The 22,830-nt window shown below is 37.0% G+C and overlaps 1 protein-coding gene across 20 annotated transcripts in view; it reads left to right on the top strand.

The window, feature by feature from the left end:
- SMYD3 (SET and MYND domain containing 3) overlaps positions 1 to 22,830 on the top strand; it is a 745,976-nt gene that overhangs the window by 168,999 nt on the left and 554,147 nt on the right. For all 20 annotated transcript variants that reach the window (XM_086344965.1, XM_086344955.1, XM_086344954.1 and 17 more), the window contains exon 3: positions 21,669 to 21,776. In XM_086344965.1, coding sequence (XP_086201091.1) covers positions 21,669 to 21,776 — 108 coding nt within the window. The remainder of the gene's footprint in view (positions 1 to 21,668; positions 21,777 to 22,830) is intronic.

The following is a 22,830-nucleotide window of genomic DNA, read 5'->3' as shown; positions in this document are numbered from 1 at the left end:
AGGTAGTCAGAATCCAAACTCTTAATGTCTCTTCTAACCCTAAATTTCATTCTTGCTCTAACATTCTGATTAGCTGTAGCTTTCCATTTTCTATTGTAATCTCCTTTTCATCCCTGGCCTTTATTTTATTTTTAATAAGGATGTACAGCCTCATGAGTACATCCCCAAGGAATGCAAACAAAAAAAAAATACAAGAAATAGAAGGTTAGAAATAACATTTTCCTAATAAAAATAAGGAACATGAAAATCAATTGAATGCGCTATACCTCATTTTGTAAACCAAAACTTCTATCAGAATTTTAAAGATGCCAGAGTTGTATAAGATCATCAGCAATAATAGCAACAAAAAGCAAAATATGAAAACAAACCCACCCCTTTTCTGCAAAATAAATTCTGGAAAGACTATCCATGGTGATGGTTTAGATATTTTATTCATGTGAAACTGAGCTACATGTTTCAGGGAACTTCAAGTTAAGAAGACTCCATATAGAACCAATGAATTATCATGTTACTTGATACAGATTTTCTCGCTAAGCTTCCTTTCTGTTCTCAATGACCTGAACATTTGCTTTTATTTTCCCTTGTTTTTATGAATGTTTTCCCCAGTGCTACTCCCCCCTTTTACAGTACACTCAAGAAACAAAAAAGCAAAACCCGTTATCTGGTTAGAATGACTACTCATTCTGGAAGTCTGGTGGGTAGGTTTGTCATTTTGATTCATTATAGTGCGTGTATTTTTACCACATATATTAGCTCTTTACTGTAGCATTAATAATAATGTCATCGTGAGATACTGTAGAAGGTAATGGGAAAATAGCTAGTAAGATGAAAGATACCATCTATAACACAGTTAGTGCATATGCTTGTGTGTGTGTGGGGGTGGGGGGGATGGAGTGTGTGCACAAAGGTGGTGTGGGAGTCAGAGAATGGCCGGAACATATGCATTTAAACTGCTCTGTTAAACTCACCCTTAAGGTACAGCATTAAACACTGTAATTATTGCGGATACCTACAAAGGAGCACAAAATTAAACTGACAACTGAACTATGAACTGTAATGAACAAGAGCACTTGGAATGGAAATTGATGGAGAAGATGTGAATTCATAACATAAAATCTATAATACGTTTACCTGAGGGGGACATAACTTTTGTTCACCAGCTTAGCATTTGATGTGTGGGGCCATCGCATCAGTGAGTTGTCCACAGGGGGCTGAGGTGTTACTGGGTGTAATGTCCCCTGAGTCCCTAAGAAAGATATCAGTGGCATCAGTTCTCACACCTCGTTTTTAAACATAAGGGAAACCAGGATGCATTTGCATTATAAAAGTTAGCACACTATAGATTGAAAGTGAAAGTGAAGTCGCTCAGTCGTGTCCCACTCTTTGTGACCCCATGGACTGCAGCCTACCAGGCTCCTCTCTCTATGGGATTCTCCAGGCAAGGGTACTGGAGTGGGTTGCCGTGTAAAAAGTCTTCCTCCAGTGTTCTTCCCCCATTCCTACTTCTGTTTTTCAGAGATAATCTCTGTGTCTTTGTTTTGTGTGGAAGATATACACCAAACTGTCAGTATATGTTTCATGCATACTGTACACATATGTACATATTTACTGCTATGTCAGAAATGTTTATATTCTTCTGTGTAGACTCTCTTATGGGGTGTCAGATATTGTAATAGATGGGCTCTGGCTTATATATGGGATCCAGTTTTATTTCTATATTGGCGTAATCGGAATATCACCAATGGTTATGAGTCAAAGAAGAGGAGCAGGCTAAGTTTTCTTACAAAAGTTCTCAAAATTTGTAATATTGATAGCAAATAAACCAGTTTCAGACAGGTTCACCAATTATTACTTCATCTCTGTTGGATTTAATTTGATTCACAATATGTATGTTTCTAATTGAATTAAGGGTTGAGCGAAATAAGCAGCTAGGCACCACATCAAATTGCAGTTTATCTACTTTTTAAAAGTACTATATTAGCAGGAAGAGGCTCTATTTTATGTTGGTAATTATAGACCTCTTAAAAATGTGAATCATATTTTTGAGTTTGCATTTGATGTTTAGTTGTAGAATGATTTGATTCATTTTTGATGAATCCCACATTAGTGAGCACTTAGCAGGGTGATTTAATGAGTTGTCAAACCCAAAATGATGATAATGAAGAAAGCCAAACTGGGCTTCAGGCTGCTAGGATATGCACTGGGTGCTCTGTAGAGAAGTTGACTTCATGTCTAATTGTGAACAAAAAAGGAATACTGTATAAAGGTTAAAATTATTTAATCATGTTTAACTTTAGATTTCTACAGCATTCTGCGGGCTTGAGCTTTTCTTATCTCACTTTATGGTTGCCTGTGGAATGATCCCCTCCACTCTCATGGCTTCAATTGGCATCTCTGTGTTAATTTTTCTCAGAACTCCATCTCCAGCCTCTTCCTTTCTCCTGAGCACCAGACCCGCATCTTATGGGCACCTCTACTTGGTGTCTGAAATCTTGTGTATCTATACCTGAGTGCATTATCTTCCCCCAAACCTGCTTTACTCTGTGTTTTTCAACCTTAGTAAATAATCTCACCAACCACTCAGCAGTCCCAGGTGCCATGGTGTCATCATCTCTGACCCCACATCCCATTTACCACCATGTTCTGCTTATTCTACCACCTGAAGGTCTGCATTGGCTCACTTCTCTCTAGCTTCTCTACAACTACTCTTGTACACATTACCATGATCTCTTTTCCAAGGTTGTCTGCAGTCTTTAATCTGCCAGCTTCTATTTTCTACACAGGAACCAGAGTGTTATATTTTTTCTAGGGAGTGTTAGTTGCTCAATTGTGTCTGACTTTTTGAGACCCCATGGACTGCAGCCTACCACGCTCCTCTGTCTATGGAATTCTCCAGGCAAAAATACTGGAGTGGGTAGCCAATCCCTTCTCCAGGGGATCTTCCCGACCAAGGGATCAAACCTGGAACTCCTGTATTGCAGGCAGATTCTTTACTCTCTGAACCACCAGGGAAATGGCAGCTTAATCTCTTATTCGCCAGTTTTAGACCCTGGCCCTCCTTTTCCTCAGGATGAAATTCAAACTCACAGACTTTACCATATTTTTACTTCAGGGCCTTTGGCTATATAAGTTCCTGGACCTAGACCAGAAGTCTCCCCCTAGCTACTGAATTTCTATTTATCCTTTAGAACTTGGATTAAATGTCACTCCCTTCTTTCTTACCCCCTTGAAACTAGTTTGTGTTCCTTCTTTATCATACAGAAAACTAATTCTGTTAATTTTGGGGTTAATTTCCTGTGTCTAGTTAGACGTCAGGCTCCTTGAGCGTGTGCTCTATGCTGCAGCTGTAGTATAATGTGTGAATGAATGAATGATTGAATGAATACCTTTCATTAGTGATAATTGTTGAATTAGATTTTAAAAAATTACAGCATCTCTAAATAATCTGTCTGTAGTAATATTTCTTTTTAATGGAAATATAAATAACATTTAATGCTGTGATAATTTTAGATGTACAACATAATGATTTGATAGGTGTATATTTGATAGATCATCACAATAAGTTTAATTAACATCTATCACCACACGTAACTATAATGTTTTTTATTGTGATGAGAACATTTAAGATCTATTTTATCACTTTCATATATACATGTTGTTAACTATAGTCACCATCCTGTACGTTACATCCCAGGAATTATTTAATTCTTATAAATTGGAAATTTGTATCACTTGACCATCTTTACTTCCTCCCCAGTCTTCTGCCTCTGGTGAATACCTACCTATCTGTTCTCTGTATCTATAAGTTTTTTGTTTTGTTTTGTTTTGTTTTTTTGACTCCACGTACAAGTGAGACATAGTAATATTTTTTGATTCACCAGTATAGGTATTATCTATTAACTTCCTGCTCTGATGGACAGGGAATGTAGCTTACCTATGTTGACATCTCCTTCCTGTCTCTCTTCTTGCATAGCTATATCAGGATCCTCCATTCTTCCAGAGTTTATCCAGCAGATATTTACTGAGTACCTGCTAGCTAGTCACTGTTCTAAATTGGGATTAGGGTGGTGGGCAGTTAGCAATGAACAAGTAAACTAGGCCCTGGCATTTATAAAGTTCATAGGAGTGAGGAGACAGTAACAAATGCCATGATTGTATTAATGTAAGTGAGTATGATTTGGCTGAGTATTAACTTGCCATTGCATGGGTGGTTACAGAGGGACTTCCTGTAGAGGTGACATCTGGCCTGGAATCTAAAAGTACCTAGTTTTGGAAATGTCTGGGAACAGATTTTTTTTTTTTTTTAAATTTTAATTGGTGGCTACTTACTTTACAACATTGTAGTGGTTTTTGCCATACATTGATATGAATCAGCCATGAACAGGTTTTTTTTAATGTAAAAGGAACAGCAAATGTAAAGGCACTTGAAGTAGGAAAAAGCTTGTTATCTTAGAGAAATGAAAAGAAGCTGGATGTAAACAGATTCACAAATTCATATAAAAAATGAAAATGATATTTTATACATATATAAAAATAGCCTCCCAAGTGCTATTAGAAAGGATTTTCCACACCAAGAGTGAACCCTAGTGTACACTGTGGGCTTTGGGTAGTAATGTTGTGTCAACATAAGTTCATCAGTTCTAACACATGCACCACTGTTGTGGGGATGTTGGTAACAGAGGAGGCTATATGTGCATAGGGGCAGACGATACATGGGGACTTTAGGTACTTTCCTCTCAATTTGCTGTGAACTTAAAACTGCTCTAAAAATTAAGATCTTAAAAAAATTAATTGTATGGGAAAAAAGCAGTTGGAGGTGAGACCAATGAGTTAAGACTTGAAGGACTTGATCATTCATTCATCTATTAATTTACTCAGCAAATAGTAGTGCTGATGGCAGGACTTTTCTTGACTCTGACACAGTGGTTTTTTTTGCCACTTTATTTATTTTTAATTGAAAGATAATTGATTTACAGAATTTTGTTGTTTTCTGTCAAACATCAGCCATAGATGTACCCATGTCCCCTCCCTCCAGAATCTCCCTTCCATCTCCCTGACCGAGTATTATTGAACAAGACGCAGAAAATCCTTGCCTTTATGGAGCTTTCATTTTCCTTGTGAGACAGATATATAATACTGCCTTATTTTTATGCCTAAAACAAAGGGGGTAAGAGAAAATGATTGGGATTGGGAGTCGATTTTGATATAACTATGTATGTATGTATATACCTATACACATATATACATATACGTATCTATATTTATCTTCTCTATATATAGCTAATATATAATACCGAGAAAGAGATATATCCATATCCATGTCTATAGGGAGATAAATATTTCTCTATCTAAGACTTCTCAGGAGGTGGCATTTGAGTGGAGACCTAAAAGAAGTAATCAAGACATGTGAATATTGGAGAAAGAAATTTCAGGTTGGATGTACATCAAATGTAAAAGCAGGAATGAATATGGTGTGTTCAGTGAAGGACAGGAAGGCCAATATGGTGAACCAGAGTGAACAACAAAGAGAGTTTTATAGGAGATAAGATGAGAGAGATAGGAGGAGTCAGGTTATGAGGCCATTGTTTCCTATGGCTAAAAATAAACATTTTGTTTTCTGTGTGATGAGCTGCTACTCGAGGGTTCTGAGAAGGGAATGGGGATTAGTAGTATGGATTAGTAGTATTGAAATTTGAAAGGAAGTTTTCTGGCTGCTGTGGGAACAGGGTATAGGAGGCAAGGGTAGAGATAGAGAAACCTATTAGAGGTTTCTAACCTATTAGAGAAACCTCTAATAGGTTTCTCTATAGCTGATTATAGTAGTCTGGTTTCTGTATGATGGTTGATAGGACTAGCGTAGTAACAGCAAAGAGAACTGGTTAGATTTGAGATATCTTTTGAAGGAAGAACTGACTGAGTTTGCTCATGGATGCTCATTCATTCAAGTTGAGAACTCAACATGTGTCAGGCATTGGTCTAGTCAAGAGCTCTGATGGCTTGGGTTAGAGTGGTAGCAGTAGAGGTGATAAGAAATCATTGAATTTGAGACATATTTTGCAGGTGTAGCTAAAAGAGTTTGTCGATAGATGTAAGAGGTTAGACAAAAAGAACAGACATACAATTTTTAAGTTTCTGGCTGGAGTAACTATGGGTGAATGGTGGTGCTAATTAGTGATTTACAGAAATTTTAGTGAAGAACAGGTTCTAAGAGGAGAATTATAATATACAAATGTTTAGTCTGTACCCATTAAACATCTGCATGGAGGCAACTGGATATTGTTGCTCAGATTGCAGGGGATTAGACTATATGAAAAAAAAATGTAGGGGAAGTGAACATGGGGATGGGAAAGAGAAGAATCAAGAGTGACTCCTTGGCTTTTGGCTTTAAAAATTGGGTAGATGATTCTCTTTACTGACATGGGGAAGCGAGTGTAATAGACCCAGTTTTAGGTGGAAAAAAAAATCTGCTTTTGCTGTGTTAGAATTGTGATAAGTATTATATGTCTGTTAGGTTAAATTTCTTTTTCTCGTGTTTGTAATTTTAAATGTTGTGTGCAAGCCCCCATCCATGTTTTATCAATTCTAAACAGTATCTCTTGATTCCCTACGTTAAAGGTGAAGATATTAATATTCCCACTCTTTCCTCTTCTCTATCACTCCATTTTCCATAGTTTGCTAGTTGTACCTTTACTCTTATGTTTTCAAGGTTAATGATAATTGCATGCTGTTCTAGAACACAAAGTTTAAATTTAAGTATGAATTTTAAAAATTCAAAATCAATAAAAAGTTACAAATACATGATTTCAAAATATCGCTTTCTAGATTTATTTTATTTTTTTTAAATATTTTGATAGCTTTTACAAATTTTCTTTTAAAAACATAGTTCTTTTTTTTTTTTTTGTCTCCTCCCTCCTCCCTCCCCATACCATCCCTCTGGGTCGTCCCAGTGCACCAGCCCCAAGCATCCAGCATCGTGCATTGAACCTGGACTGGCATCTCGTTTCATACATGACATTTCACATGTTTCAATGCCATTCTCCCAAATCTTCCCACCCTCTCCCTCTCCCACAGAGTCCATAAGTCTGTTCTATACATCAGTGTCTCTTTTGCTGTCTCGTATACAGGGTTATCGTTACCATCTTTCTAAATTCCATATATATGCGTTAGTATACTGTATTGGTGTTTGTCCTTCTGGCTTACTTCACTCCGTATAATAGGCTCCAGTTTCATCCACCTCATTAGAAGTGATTCAAATGTATTCTTTTTAATGTCTGAGTAATACTCCATTGTGTATATGTACCACAGCTTTCTTATCCATTCATCTGCTGATGGACATCTAGGTTGTTTCCATGTGCTGGCTATTATAAACAGTGCTGCGATGAACATAGGGGTACACGTGTCTCTTTCCCTTCTGGTTTCCTCAATGTGTATGCCCAGCAGTGGGATTGCTGGATCATAAGGCAGTTCTATTTCCAGTTTTTTAAGGAATCTCCACACTGTTCTCCATAGTGACTGTACTAGTTTGCATTCCCACCAACAGTGTAAGAGGGTTCCCTTTTCTCCACACCCTCTCCAGCATTTATTATTTGTAGACTTTTGGATCGCAGCCATTCTGACTGGTGTGAAATGGTATCTCATAGTGGTTTTGATTTGCATTTCTCTGATAATGAGTGATGTTGAGCATCTTTTCATGTGTTTGTTAGAAAATTACTAGAACTAATCAATGATTATAGTAAAGTTGCAAGATATAAAATCAACACACAGAAATCCCTTGCAGTCCTATACACTAATAATGAGAAAACAGAAAGAGAAATTAAGGAAACAATTCCATTCACCATTGCAACGAAAAGAATAAAATACTTAGGAATATATCTACCTAAAGAAACTAAAGACCTATATATAGAAAACTATAAAACACTGGTGAAAGAAATCAAAGAGGACACTAATAGATGGAGAAATATACCATGTTCATGGATTGGAAGAATCAATATAGTGAAAATGAGTATACTACCCAAAGCAATTTATAGATTCAATGCAATCCCTATCAAGCTACCAACAGTATTCTTCACAGAGCTAGAACAAATAATTTCACAATTTGTATGGAAATACAAAAAACCTCGAATAGCCAAAGTGATCTTGAGAAAGAAAAATGGAACTGGAGGAATCAACCTACCTGACTTCAGGCTCTACTACAAAGCCACAGTTATCAAGACAGTATGGTACTGGCACAAAGACAGAAATATAGATCAATGGAACAAAATAGAAAGCCCAGAGATAAATCCACACACATATGGACACCTTATCTTTGACAAAGGAGGCAAGAATATACAATGGATTAAAGACAATCTCTTTAACAAGTGGTGCTGGGAAATCTGGTCAACCACTTGTAAAAGAATGAAACTAGAACACTTTCTAACACCATATACAAAAATAAACTCAAAATGGATTAAAGATCTCAACGTAAGACCAGAAACTATAAAACTCCTAGAGGAGAACATAGGCAAAACACTCTCTGACATACATCACAGCAGGATCCTCTATGACCCACCTCCCAGAATATTGGAAATAAAAGCAAAAATAAACAAATGGGACCTAATTAAACTTAAAAGCTTCTGCACATCAAAGGAAACTATTAGCAAGGTGAAAAGACAGCCTTCAGAATGGGAGAAAATAATAGCAAATGAAGCAACCGACAAACAACTAATCTCAAAAATATACAAGCAACTCCTACAGCTCAACTCTAGAAAAATAAATGACCCAATCAAAAAATGGGCCAAAGATCTAAATAGACATTTCTCCAAAGAAGACATACAGAAGGCTTTCTAGATTTAGATTCAGTGCAATCCTACTCAAAGTCCCAAAGATTGATAGCTGATTAAAATTTATGTGTTAATGCAGAAGACTTAAACTGAGTCCTTTATTAAAAGGAGAGCAAAGTTTCAGGGTGTAGACCACTTGATTTAAACACTTATGCTAAAGCTGCAGTAATGAAGACAGTGGTTTTAGGATAGACATACAGCACAATGAATAGAATAGAGAGTTCAGGAACAGGCCCTGTTCTGTGTTCTTTCTGTGATAGGTAGTTGTGGCCGCAAGAGGGGACTCGGAGAAGCTCAGGAAAAACAGTTTATTATACTCATATATCTAGAAACAGGACCATGAATCGCCACACGGCATTACATGGGGGAGCCTCTCAGGAGGCAGAAAGGAGAAGAGAGGGGAAATTAGAGGCTAGCGCCTTTAGTAAGGTTTCCGCAGAAGGCTAAGAAGGGTAAGACAAACAGTTTCAGACTGGCTAATTTGAATAATTCCAGGGAGATTTGAGCTATAGGAGTGGTCGCTAGTGAGCTATAGGAGTGGTTGCTAGTTGCCCTACCTGACTCCGTGAATTTTAAAGCAGATGGAGGAGGTAGGTCTCTGATTGGTTAGTTTGCATATCAAAGGCATGCTCCCTGCTGAGCCTTTTGCTGTCTATTCCTAGGTGGTACTAGTGGTAAAGAACCCACCTGTCAATGCAGGAGACATAAGAGATGTGGGTTCTATCCCTGGATCAGGAAGATCCCCTGGTCATGGGCATGGCAACCCACTCCAGTATTCTTGCTTGGCAAATCCCATGGACAGAGGAACCTGGTGGGCTACAGTCCATAGCGTCGCACAGAGTTGGACATGACTGGGATGACTTAGCACACATGCACAAGAATTGGCTAGCTCTGGGATGGGTAGTCTCTCTCCAGCCAGAAAGGTTTTTAAGATGTCAAAACATCATAATATATAGAAAAATTTTAAAAACATAAATACAATCCCACACATATATAGCCAGTTTATTTTCTACAGAGGTGCCAAGGTAATTCAGGGTTGAAAGGATAGTCTTCTGTGTGTGTGTGTGTCTGATTTAAGTTTTTTAATCCTAATATTGAAAACAAGCGGAAATAAATGAATTCAAGCATTCATCAAAATGAAAACATACACCACATAAAGAATTAATCAGGAAGGATGATCTTCAACAAATAGTGATAGATATGCATATGGAAAAGAATTGATCTTTCTCTCTCTCTCTCTCTCTGTGTATATATATATATATATAGGGGCTTCCCTGGTGGCTATATATATATATATATATATATACAGCACCCCCTCCCCTACCAAAGTCTCACAATAGATTACAGGCTTAAATGTAAAAGCCAAAGGTATAAAACTTACAGAAGAAAACTTAGGAGAAAATCTTTGAATTTTCTAGGTCAAGTTTTTCAGGCTGGACACAGAAAGCACTAACTATATAAGACATATGGATAAAGTGGACTAGAGCAAAGTTGAAAAGGCAAGCCACAAGCTGGGGAAAATGTTTGTAGTTCATGTATATCCGACCAAAGAGTTGTATCTGTAATTTTTAAACAGTGCTTGCAATTCAATAGTAAGGTAATCCAGAAAAGTGGACAAAAGATTTGAATAGACACTTCAGTGAGATATACAGAAAAAAGGCTTAAATATCATTAGTCATTAGAGAAATGAAAATGAAAAGCACAATGAGATACCATTATATACCCACTAGAACGGCTAAAATGGTAAAGACTGACGATACCAAGTGCTATCAAGGAAGTAGAACAACTGGAGCCTCATACTCTGCTGGTTGGGAATGTGAGATGTTATAAGTGCTTTGGAAAAGTATGGTACCTTCTAAAAGTGTTAAATGTATACTTACCAACTAACCTAGCATTCTACTCCTAGGTAGGTGTGTGTGTATTTGTATTTGTGTGTGCACGTGTGTATACACATAGATACACATGTCATTTACTATTTCTCAGCCATAAACAACAACTGGTGATGCATGCAGCAAGCATCAACATGACTGAATCTCAGAAACTTTTTACAGAGGCGATAAAGCCAGATGGAGAGTAGTAGTGTGTTCTGGAACAGGCACAGCTAGTCTGTAATAATGGAGATCATATCTTTGGTTGTTGGGGATGGAGGGCTTGAATGTGAAGGCCCACAAAGGAACTTTTGGAAGTAATAACATTCTATATCTTAATTTTGATGTTGTTCACATCAAACTATACTCTTAAATGGGCACATTTTATTGTAATATAATTATATGTTAATGTATTCTTTAAAAAATATTGTTCACTCCACAACTATTAAGCATGCATAGATCTTATTTATTTCTCTCTAATAAAGTGATCATAACTTTAAGCCACTCAAAGAATGAGACTGCTGTTTGAGGAAACCCTTATAAGGGGGTAAGCATGAGGGAAGGAAGACCAAACAGAAAGTAAAAGCAGTGATGTGGATCAGAGATAATTTTAGCATTGCATTCAACTCTACAACTTACTCAAAATCATGCCAGTAGTAAGGAGCTGTTTTGGGACTCTCTTGTATAGAGACTTCTGGTTAATACTTTCTTTTTCAGTCACTCCTTAATCCCATTCTCTGCCCCATACATCGTCTTCAATTCTGGATTCTTGTTGGAGTTCTGCTTGGCAGGAGTTGAAGATTTTGAAGGTAACTAAGTCAAAAACTTACCTGCCACTCTGAGGCAGCCTCATTTGCCCTGTTTCTTTAGCCTGTCCTTTTATCCTCACTTTCTGACTTACAGAAAAGAGGTTAAACCCTTCATCCACTGATGGCCCTTATGGTTTACTTTAGGAGTTAAAAACTTGATAGATTACTTGTGTTGGGGAGATAAAATGCATGTGCCCATCTGCCATGTTCCACTAGAACTCAGCACTGACATTTCAATTAATCTAGCATGGAGATTTCTTTCAAGGAAAATTGGAAGTGTGTAGAGAATTATTTATTTTGCCCTTTCAGATAAAATGTATCAATTGCATCATTCCATCTTGATATGACCTCTCAGTAGGTCAGAGGTTGGCAAACTTTTTTGGTGGAGGGCCAGATAATAAATATTTTTTTAAATTTTTTATCAATGATAAAAGATCTATGATTCTGTAATATCCATTCCTAACAAATCTGTGAATTATGTCCAAAAGGCATGAAACCTCCTTGTGCATGCTTTGTGGATTATAAGATTTCTGTCCCAGCTCTTCAACTCTGTTGTTGTAGTATGAAAAGAGTGAGTGTAAACTGTGAATGTGGCTGTTTCAATAAAACTTTCCAAAAATAGGTGTCAGAATGGATTTGACCTGAACCTTGTACTAGATGGTGATTGACTTACTTTGGGACACATGTTGTTATTTATTACGAGATTCCTTAATTAACCAGGAGACTGTAATCCCCATTTTCCTAAGGAGTAATTATTTATTAGTTTTGTCGACTTCTTGCCCTGTAACCATCCCCTTGCCTTACTCTGTCTTTGTATTTGGCCCTATCTGTCTAATGTGATTACGGCTGTGGGAAGGCATTCTTGTTCTACATTTGATACAGCATCCAGAAAGCTTTTAAAGTGATAAGTCTAATGTCTCTCACGAGGTCTCTAGCGTGCTCTAAGGAGAACTTATACAAGATTTTAATCAATACTTGTCAGTCAACTGTAGCTTGTTACACAGACTGCTTAGGTTTCCAGTTTTCTTTTCCCAGATTCCAGCTTTTCAGGTCTTCAGACATCTGTCAACCTGCAGTTCATTAGTATACTACATTTGAAGCATGAAGAAGATATTATTTATTTGCCATTAAGAGGTTGCAAGTGAATGGAATACTTGGGTCTTCTTTCTTTCCTGCAAGTCTCATGGCAACTCATGTATCCTAAGTTTTGCTCCTGGGAGACAAACTGTAGATGATTGTGCAAATTAATGGTTATTAATTGTAGCTAACAGTGGTTATCTATTACAAATGAACTTGTTGAATAAGCTGGCTTAAAAGAATTCATTTTCTTTTTTCCACAGTTTAAGCCAATTTCCTTCATCTTTAAATGACCCCAAATCTGAGGAAAATACCATTCCAGATTTTCATAAGTCTCACATGAGGAGATTTCAGGGGCTTTCCATATGGTATTAGTGATAAAGAACCCGCCTGCCAATACAGGAGACGTTAGAGACATGGGTTCAGTCCCTGGGTTGGGAATATCTCTTGGAGAAGGGCATGGCAACCCACTCCAGTATTCTTGCCTGGAGAATCCCATGGACAGAGCAGCCTGGCTGGCTACAGTCCATAGGGTTGCAAAGAGTTGACACAACTGAAGCTTACTTAGCATGCATGCACAAAGAGTTTTCATGTCTTTTTGATGTAATTCACATATTTGTTAGAAATGGATATTACAGAATCATAGTTTTTTTTTTTTTTTTTGCCTTTGAGAAGCTGCCTTAGAGATGACTGAATGCAGTCCAGTTACAGTATAAATGTCTAGTGAGCCCTTAGTTGTAAATTAGATGTATTTTACCCAGGCTGGGCTCAATATATATTGACCCTTCCCACATGCTATCCCACAAAATAATAAGCTGCCCTGAAATGAGTATTTAATCCAACCAAAATTAAATGTTAAATAGTTTTTAAATGGGTTATTGAGCTGTAGTGGCTTCGTGTCCAACTCAGGGAGGAAAACATTACGATAATAGCATAAAGGTTATTTTGTGTAAGAAAGAAGAAATAAATGGATTTTCTCTTCCTGTCCTAACATTTCATCAATCCTCTCCTTTCGTAATTAAGCAATCAAAACCATCTCAGACTGGTCAAAGCAAGAATTGTTAGGGATTTTTCTGATCTTCTTTTTGGATGGCCTAAATTTAAAATAAACAGTGATAAATATATAGTAAATTATATCTCCTAAATGGTACTTATTTTAGAATAAATCATCAGATATCTATTGCATGATACAGTCATGTCCAACTCTTTATGACCCCATGGACTTAGCCCTCCAGGCTCCTCTGTCCATGGAATTTCCCAGGCAAGAATACTGGAGGTGGGCTGCCATTTCCTACTCCAGGGGATCTTCCTGACCCAGGGATCGAACCTGCACCTCTTGCATCTCCTGCATTTGCAGGCAGGTTCTTTATTACTAGTGCCACATGGGGAGCTCAAAAATAAAATAATAATATTTAAAAATTGGTGAGTTTACTTATTCTTTGTGTTACAAAAGATTTCTTTGCTGTTATAAAAGAATTTATTGAAGTGTTTTTTTAATATTTAAAAATTAATACATTTAAGGGATTATTGGAGTTACAACCAGGTTTTCCAAAATAAACAAACATTAAGAAGCTGTGTTTATTAATAGTGATTTTACTTCTTTCTCTTTCATATAAAAATGCTTCCCCCTGAATCACCATTACTAGATATAAGAAAGATAATTATGTTTGCTTCTACTTATAAATATAATGTATGATATTTGTAAAAGATAACAGTATTGGGAAACTATACAGGGAAGAACAAAATTGGCTTTTTCTTATAGAAAAACTGGAAAATTAGTGCCAATTTTCTAATATTTTAACAAATCTACAGTGAGCATTCTTCAGCTTATTTATGTATATCATTTCAGTTCAGTTCAGTTCAGTCGCTCAGTCGTCTCCGACTCTTTGCGACCCCATGAATCGCAGCACGCCAGGCCTCCCTGTCCATCACCAACTCCCGGAGTTCACTCAGACTCACGTCCATCAAGTCAGTGATGCCATCCAGCCATCTCATCCTCTGTTGTCCCCTTCTCCTCCTGCCCCCAATCCCTCCCAGCATCAGAGTCTTTTTCCAATGAGTCAACTCTTCCCATGAGGTGGCCAAAGTACTGGAGTTTCAGCTTTAGCATCATTCCTTTCAAAGAAATCCCAGGGCTGATCTCCTTCAGAATGGACTGGTTGGATCTCCTTGCAGTCCAAGGGACTCTCAGGCGTCTTCTCCAACAACACAGTTCAAAAGCATCAATTCTTCGGCGCTCAGCCTTCTTCACAGTCCAACTCTCACATCCATACATGACCACAGGAAAAACCGTAGCCTTGACTAGACGGACCTTTGTTGGCAATGTCTCTGCTTTTGAATATGCTATCTAGGTTGGTCATAACTTTCCTTCCAAGGAGTAAGTCTTTTAATTTCATGGCTGCAATCACCATCTGCAGTCATTTTGGAGCCCAGAAAAATAAAGTCTGACACTGTTTCCACTGTTTCCCATCTATTTCCCATGAAGTGATGGGACCGGGTGCCATGATCTTCGTTTTCTGAATGTTGAGCTTTAAGCCAACTTTTTCACTCTCCACTTTCACTTTCATCAAGAGGCTTTTGAGTTCCTCTTCACTTTCTGCCATAAGGGTGGTGTCATCTGCATATCTGAGGTTATTGATATTTCTCCCCGCAATCTTGATTCCAGCTTGTGTTTCTTCCAGTCCAGCGTTTCTCATGATGTACTCTGCATAGAAGTTAAATAAACAGGGTGACAATGTATCATTTTAATTAGGGTTAATCACATTATAAGTATTACTTCTATGCCAGCAAAATGCACTTTAAAAATTGTGATGTTCTCTACCAAACACTCATCAGAAAGATTAGGGAAACTTATAATTCTAATGATGAGTTAGAGAGTCCTCACTTGCTTACACCCTAGAAACGTTTGAATATAGTTATTTTCATTTTTCTTTAGCACACTAATGGGTCACCTATGATATTTTGTGTCTATTAGCATTTCTTTGATCACTGTTTTTTTTTTTTTTTTTGGTGTTTTTTGTTTATTGGCATTTCTTTTTTAGGCATGAATTTTCTCTTCATGTCTTTCAGTTTTTTCCCCCAATTTTATGGAAATATTCACCCTTTTCTTATTTATTCTATAAGACCTCCTTGTATTTTGGAGACATTTAACACTATCCATATACATAGTTTAGATTTTGTTTTCCTAGATCTTTATTTTCAACCATATTTGAGGTATTAGGTTTTCTTCTTTCTGATATAGAAGTTATTTATTTTTATGTTGTTAACATATACATCTTTTCATTGATGGTGTCTAGGTTTTATGTCCTGCTTTAGAAACTCTTTCCCACCTCATTATTATAAAAATGTTAATTCCTGTAAGACAATAGTTTAACTATAAGTATAGAATAGTATTTTACAGTTTTAATCTATCTTGTATGTTTGGTGACCTCCTTTTTAATTTAGCCTAGCTCAGTGGTTTTTCAGCGTTGGCTGCACATGAAATCTGGCACAGTGATTAAAAACAATTTAGACATCCGATTCTATCTCAGCAATACTGTGAGACTCTGTGGGATGTGTCCCAGGCTGTGTATTTTAAAATATTTTCTTATGTGTGTGTTGGATGTGTAACTGTAGCAATGTTCTAGATCTGGGGTTTTCAGCTCTTTCAGGCCTAACTCCATCTTTCTAAGACAGTTATTTTATTGTTCTCTCTACTATCTTCAAATGAAATTTCTTAGGTAATACAGTCTACCTAGTTACATATTTCAACATTCAATATCAGTATAAATGCCATAACTGTAACATAAAGGAGAATGAACATTAAAATAACTTAATATATACTTTTGTGTGTAAGTGCTCAGGTGTGACTAGACTAGAAGACGTAATTAAGAAGTCACATACTTGTACCTGTACAGAGTCACTGTGAAAAGGGAAGTTGCAAAATGCACATCAGAAAATGTGTTTTGTTGGTTAACACACATACCAAAGCTGTTTTTGGCTTCAGTGATATGCTTTTGTGAAATATTGAATAATTGTAGCATTTAATTCTTAAATGCAATCTTACCTTAATTTCCCTGGAGAACTCAGTGCTATTAAAACTACGTAAAAATGTCTTTGTATAAACAAAGGAGGTTTACTTCTAGGCTCAGATACTATGAATAAGTTTGTCACCTTTCTAGAAAGTCTGATCAGACATTTACAAGTCCTGTTGGATTTGGAACAGTTCTTCATTGTATGGGACAGTCTTATGCAGGATGTCTAGCATTTCTGGCTCCTGACTGCTAAGTGCCCATGGTGCTCCCCAAGCATTGTGTGAAACAAAAATACCCCCAATAAAATGCCCATACAACTCCCAAGATTAGGATTACTCCCACTGAAAACCACTGGGTTCAGTTCATCAGTTTATGTGCTGAATCAATATAAATGCTATAAACCATATGAAAATGTATATACTCTGAAGTTGTTTTTGAGTCATACATGTACTTATGCATGGAGTTGAGTCAAAGACGTCTTAATTTCTTTTTTGCCCTATCTAAAATTCTTCTCTCCTTGCCTTTGTTTCTTTTTTTTTTCATTTTTAAAATATAAATTTATTTATTTTAATTGAAGGCTAATTACTTTACAATATTGTATTGGTTTTGCCATACATCAACATGAATCCGCCACGGGTGTACACGTGTTCCCCATCCTGAACCCCCCTCCCACCTCCCTCCCCATCCCATCCCTCTGGGTCATCCCAGTGCACCAGCCCCGAGCATCCTGTATCATGCATGGAACCTGGACTGGCGATTCGTTTCACATATGATATTATACATGTTTCAATACCATTCTCCCAAATCATCCTACCTCGCCCTCTCCCACAGAGTCCAAAAGACTGTTCTATACATCTGTGTCTCTTTTGCTGTCTCGCATACAGGATTATCATTACCATCTTTCTAAATTCAATATATATGCATTAGTATACTGAATTGGTGTTTTTCTTTCTGGCTTACTTCACTCTATATAATAGGCTCCAGTTTCATCCACCTCATTAGAACTGATTCAAATGCATTCTTTTTAATGGCTGAGTAATACTCCATTGTGTATATGTACCACAGCTTTCTTATCCATTCATGTTCTGATGGACATCTAGGTTGCTTCCATGTCCTGGCTATTGTAAATAGTGCTGCGATGAACATAGGGGTACACGTGTCTCTTTCAATTCTGGTTTCACCTTTGTTTCTTAATTCACTATTTTAATTTCCTTTGTCTTTCATGTTAATTTGTGCTTATTATACTTTATTGTTGATTTTCAACCATGAGAACAGAAAGCATTACAGTTAGTGTTGTGAATAAAATCTTAGTTGTACCCTATATTTGTAGTAATAGAAGAAAATGAAAAAAGTAGATTGAGGGCTTATTTTTGAGAAGGGGTAGGTATGTAATGCGGAGAAGGCAATGGCACCCCACTCCAGTACTCTTGCCTGGAAAATCCCATGGACGGAGGAGCCTGGTCGGCTGCAGTCCATGGGATCTCTAGGAGTTAGACACAACTGAGCAACTTCACTTTCATTTTTCACTTTCATGCATTGGAGAAGGAAATGGCAACCCACTCTAGTGTTCTTGCCTGGAGAATCCCACGGATGGGGGAGCCTGGTGGGCTGCCGTCTCTGGGGTTGCACAGAGTCTGACACGACTGAAGTGACTTAGCAGCAGCAGCAGCAGCAGCAGGTATGTAATGTGTATATGTCCTTATGCAACGTGTCCTTAAGGCCTCCATCTGATGACTCAGATGGTAAAAAATCTGCCTGCAATGTGGGAGGCCCGGGTTTAATCCCTGGGTTGGGAAGATCTCCTGGAGAAGGGAATGGCTACCCACTCTAGTATTCTTGCCTGTAGAATTCCATGGATAGAGGAACCTGGCGAGCTGCACTCCATGGTTAAAGTTTGTAAAGTGAAGATAATGCCTAATGTTTTTGTATGATTGTGAGGTTTTCTTCAAAGTCAAATGCAGTTGCTTAGAAGATTTCTTTTTAAACCTTTTCTTGTGGTTTTTTCTATTAGTAAGCCTATGGTAAGCCTACAATTAATGTTTTAAAAACATGGTTTTTAGTATCATGGTTTCTAGTGGTATGATTACCTTCCATATTTATATAGATCTGGTTTAAGATGAAAATAATGAACTTCTTTTTTTTGCTGAAGCAAGTGGGAAAATAAGTACGTGTCCACCGTTTTTGTGCAATGATCTAGGAATAGCCTGAAGAGATATATTGTCTACTTTCTAATTATTGCTGAGAATAAAAACTAACTTTAATTATGTTAAAGAAATAAAGTCATTTTTGACAAGAGCTTTCTAAAATTTAGAAGCTTCATTCTAATTAATGTCATCTAACAGATCTGTTGGTTTGTTACCTGGGGTACATGTTGTAGTTACCTTTCCCTGGTAAGCTTCCAGAAGGCTGAGCTGCTCAAAACTGGAGGTTTTAACATGAAAGTTATGAGTGATCTCTAATAGTTTTAAAGTGTCAATTAAAATCTGCTCTTAAGATCATTTAATCAGTTATCTCAGCCTTATTTTACTAATTGCAGTTCTTTTCCAGCCAGACGCTTTCAATATCAAATGAAAACTCTTGCACCAAAGTTATGGTTCTCTCCTCAATCAATAATCAAAAATATCCATGCTCTAGTTTCCTGTCAGTGAGAATGACTGTGAATTTGTTTGCTTACTCACCCTCATTCATAGACCAGCTGAAGGAAAGAAAGTGTATAGGTATCTCTGAGTCCGTATACTCCAACCTGGCTTCCCAAAGGATGGCAATAACAGTAACAGGAAACTCTGTATTAACTTACTTATTTCTTAAATACAGGACATTTTAGAACTTTTAGTAGGCTAAAAATATTTTGAATCTCTAAGCAGGTTCTACAGTATGAAATATTTTTCAAACTTATTTGACAGTGTAGTCATATTAATTTTAGGGATCTTACAGCACATTGGTACTTGCTAATTGTAGTCCACGATTAGCCTCCTGAGCAATAGAAATCTTTGCTTTCACTGAGTTATATTCTATTGACATTAGAAGCAGCTCTATGAAAGGCCATTGTGTTGTGAGCTATTGTCAACAACATTGTCCAGTATACTGATTAGCATTCTTGGAATAAATCCCTCCTGTGATTTAGTACTTGGTAAATCTATGTGTTTTTCTCTTCTGTCAGATGAGAATTATGATTTCTTTTGCTTTGCCCATAAGGCAACTCATATAAATGGAGTGCACAAGCGTGATCGTTACTTCTCTCTCCTGTTTAGCTTACTAAGAATTTATACTCTCTCTCTGTATATTTATGTAGCTTGGTAGTTAGATTCCAGCTCTTGAGCCTTATTTTCATCATCTTTAATATAAGAATAATATCTACCATTTGGATTATTGTGAAAATCAAGTGAAATATTTTTTAATGGCTTAGCCATGTATCTAACACACTGTAGAATGCTAAGTAATGCTAAAATACTTTTTTTCCCCATAATCTTAACATTACATTTTGTTTCTAATTTTACAATCTTATCTCATATGCACCTCTCTTTGAAATACTCGTTTTTATTTGGAAATGAGGCAAGTATAAATGGGGCTTCCTTGGTTGCACAGTGGTAAAGAATTTACCGGCCAATGGAGGAGATGCAAGAGATGCAGTTTCCATCCCTGGGAAGATCCCCTGCAGTAGGAAATGGCAACCCACTCCAGTTTTCTTGCCTGGAGAATCCCATGGACAGAGGAGCCTGGCTGGCTGTAGTCCATGGGGTCGCAAAGGGTTGAACACGAATGAGCGACTGAGCACACACAGACAGAGTATAAATACTTATAAAAAAAAAATCACATTAAGAGCATTGCCATAGTGAATAAGAAGGAATGAAATGAGGCAATTGTGAGTAGAGTTGAGAAAAGAAATGATGTACCCCTTGTAAACAATGTCTCCAAGGTTTGGTTTACTAGGAGTTAGTGGTAGACAAACTGTGCCTTCACCCAGCAACCTGGCACAGGCAGTCTTTCTGAGCAAAATGCTGGCTTGAACTTGAATCTGAGTCACAGCTTCAGAATAGCTGCAGCTACTGTTTTGATTATGCTGCATGTTGTGCTATTAAGTGGAAAAGAGAGACCTCATATAGGGGGATTTCATAGGCCCAGCATCTGGGAAACAGATTTATAATCTCTGAAAGAAGACAAGGTGAGCATGAAGCATGTCAGAGGTAGGACTTACAGCTCTCATTTGGAAAAGAAATATTAGATATTTGGTCTAGTGGTCTCCCTCTCACCAGGATTAAATATTAGACACTCTGGATTATATTTCCACATAGAAGCAATCCCGTATAAAGGGAGTCATGGCATTTCAGACTCGAGGACAATGTCTGTCCATCTAGTCCTCTTCCTCCTCGTGTTTCGATATTGGTGACTAGCTCTGTGGTCTCTTCACCCCACCAGCCATTGCTAGGACTCTGGGCTAAGTGACTGTGCAATCCCAACCATTAACATTTCAGAATGTTAATAATTAGGCCAGGACAACATAAGTAAACCAAGACTGTTCTGAGTAAAAATAGCCTTCGGTCATTTCAGCTAGTAACTCCTTTCTATGTTAAAAAACAAAAGGATTTTTCTATTTTTTAAAATGTTGTTAGCCCTGCTGATATTTCTGTACTTACTATAGCAGCACAGAAATTCAGATAGCTATCTGTCCTGTTTTGATTTTTCTGAACCATGTGTTTTATTTTCTAATTTGGAGTGATGTTTTCTTTTTGTATTCAAAATCACTGTCTATTAAGGAATCCTATTTAATCACCTAAGAGACTATCTTATGAATTATTAAGAAAGACATAATCATTCTTTCTTTGGATGCTACCAGCCAGGTAGTAACTACGGGGCAAATAAAAGATAAAGGTGAAATGGAAGCTTTTGATGTCCATGCTTGGTAATTGCATACTAAATCCTGGATCAGTAATAGTATTAGAATATTGCTTTCCTTTTCTATTTGCACTTATATTTAGGCTATTAAAATTAAGTTAATGTTGATGACTCTCAACATTCAAAACCCATATAAACGAAAGTTAAATTTTTATGTCTTGTATGCCCTCCTCACTCTTGTCTTAACAGAAAAAAGCTTGGCAGGACCACAAGCGAGAATGCAAATGCCTTAAAAGCTGCAAACCCAGATATCCTCCTGACTCTGTCCGACTACTTGGCAGAGTTGTTTTCAAACTTGTGAGTATAAAACTTGCGAAATATGCTTGGGTTTTAACTTAACATAAGCACTTGCAATTGCATGTAGTATTCATATTTAAGGCTAAATTTAAATCTTTATTAAAGTACAAGGTGGATTATTCCAGGGAGTACCTTAAGACAAAACTTGCTATTTTCTATTAATCACAACATTGGTGGCAGCGATGAAGTGCATGGCCCCCTTTTTGAAGGCCCTGTATGTGTTCTGTTAGGAGTGGAGACATAAGGTCCTATGTTTGGGGCATGAGATGTTAGTGATTCCTGTTACATTGCCTTTATTGTTGTTCTACTGAGAACTAATGCACAGGGCAAGTATATCATTTTTGGGGTTGCTTCTTTAAGTGAGATTTTAATTAGATGATTCAAGGAAGAGTGTTTTGTTTTTTTTTTTTTAAAGCTAACATCCGTTGAAATTGTTTCTCCCATCCCTTTTTCTACCTTGCCAAAGTGACTAGTGGATTCTATGAAATCACTCTTTGGGAATAGCTTCCAGCTTTTGTTTTTCCCAGGCTTTAGCATGTATCTCTTTATTGCAAGCTTCAGCTCTATTCTGTCCTGTTGTTTATTAACTTTTTTGGCAATAAAATTTTATAGGGATTTTTAAAAATGTAAAAGTATATACCTAAAACCGGTGCAGTGTTTATATCAGCTACATCAGTACTAAAAGATGAATTTAGAATACCAAATGGGTATTGTCTTTGGACTGATTATACAACATCTGTTACATATACTTTCTGCTGTTTTCAAATGTATATATTGTATTGAACTAACTCAATAATACACACATTAATTTCAAAGCTTTAGCAGATTGAAAGCAACTTTGTTATTATGCATTCCTTTAATTACTTGATATTAAAAGTATAATAATATGACATTTGAGTCTGAACTTTGTCAACTTTATTAATATTGAAAAGATAGAGAACCACTGTTAGAGCAGGAATAGGTTACTTCAGAATCACCCAAGGTTCTAGTTCTCAATCTCCACCCCCAAACTACTGAGTCAGAATGTAATAAAGAGTAGTTATAATGATTACTG

This window comes from Bos grunniens, chromosome 16 (assembly GCF_055505025.1).
Source record: "Bos grunniens cultivar Pamir isolate PY7600 chromosome 16, Bosgru_T2T1.0, whole genome shotgun sequence".
NCBI lineage: Eukaryota > Metazoa > Chordata > Mammalia > Artiodactyla > Bovidae > Bos > Bos grunniens.
Note: the sequence above shows the minus strand (reverse complement) of the source record. Positions and strands in the feature narration are given on the sequence as shown.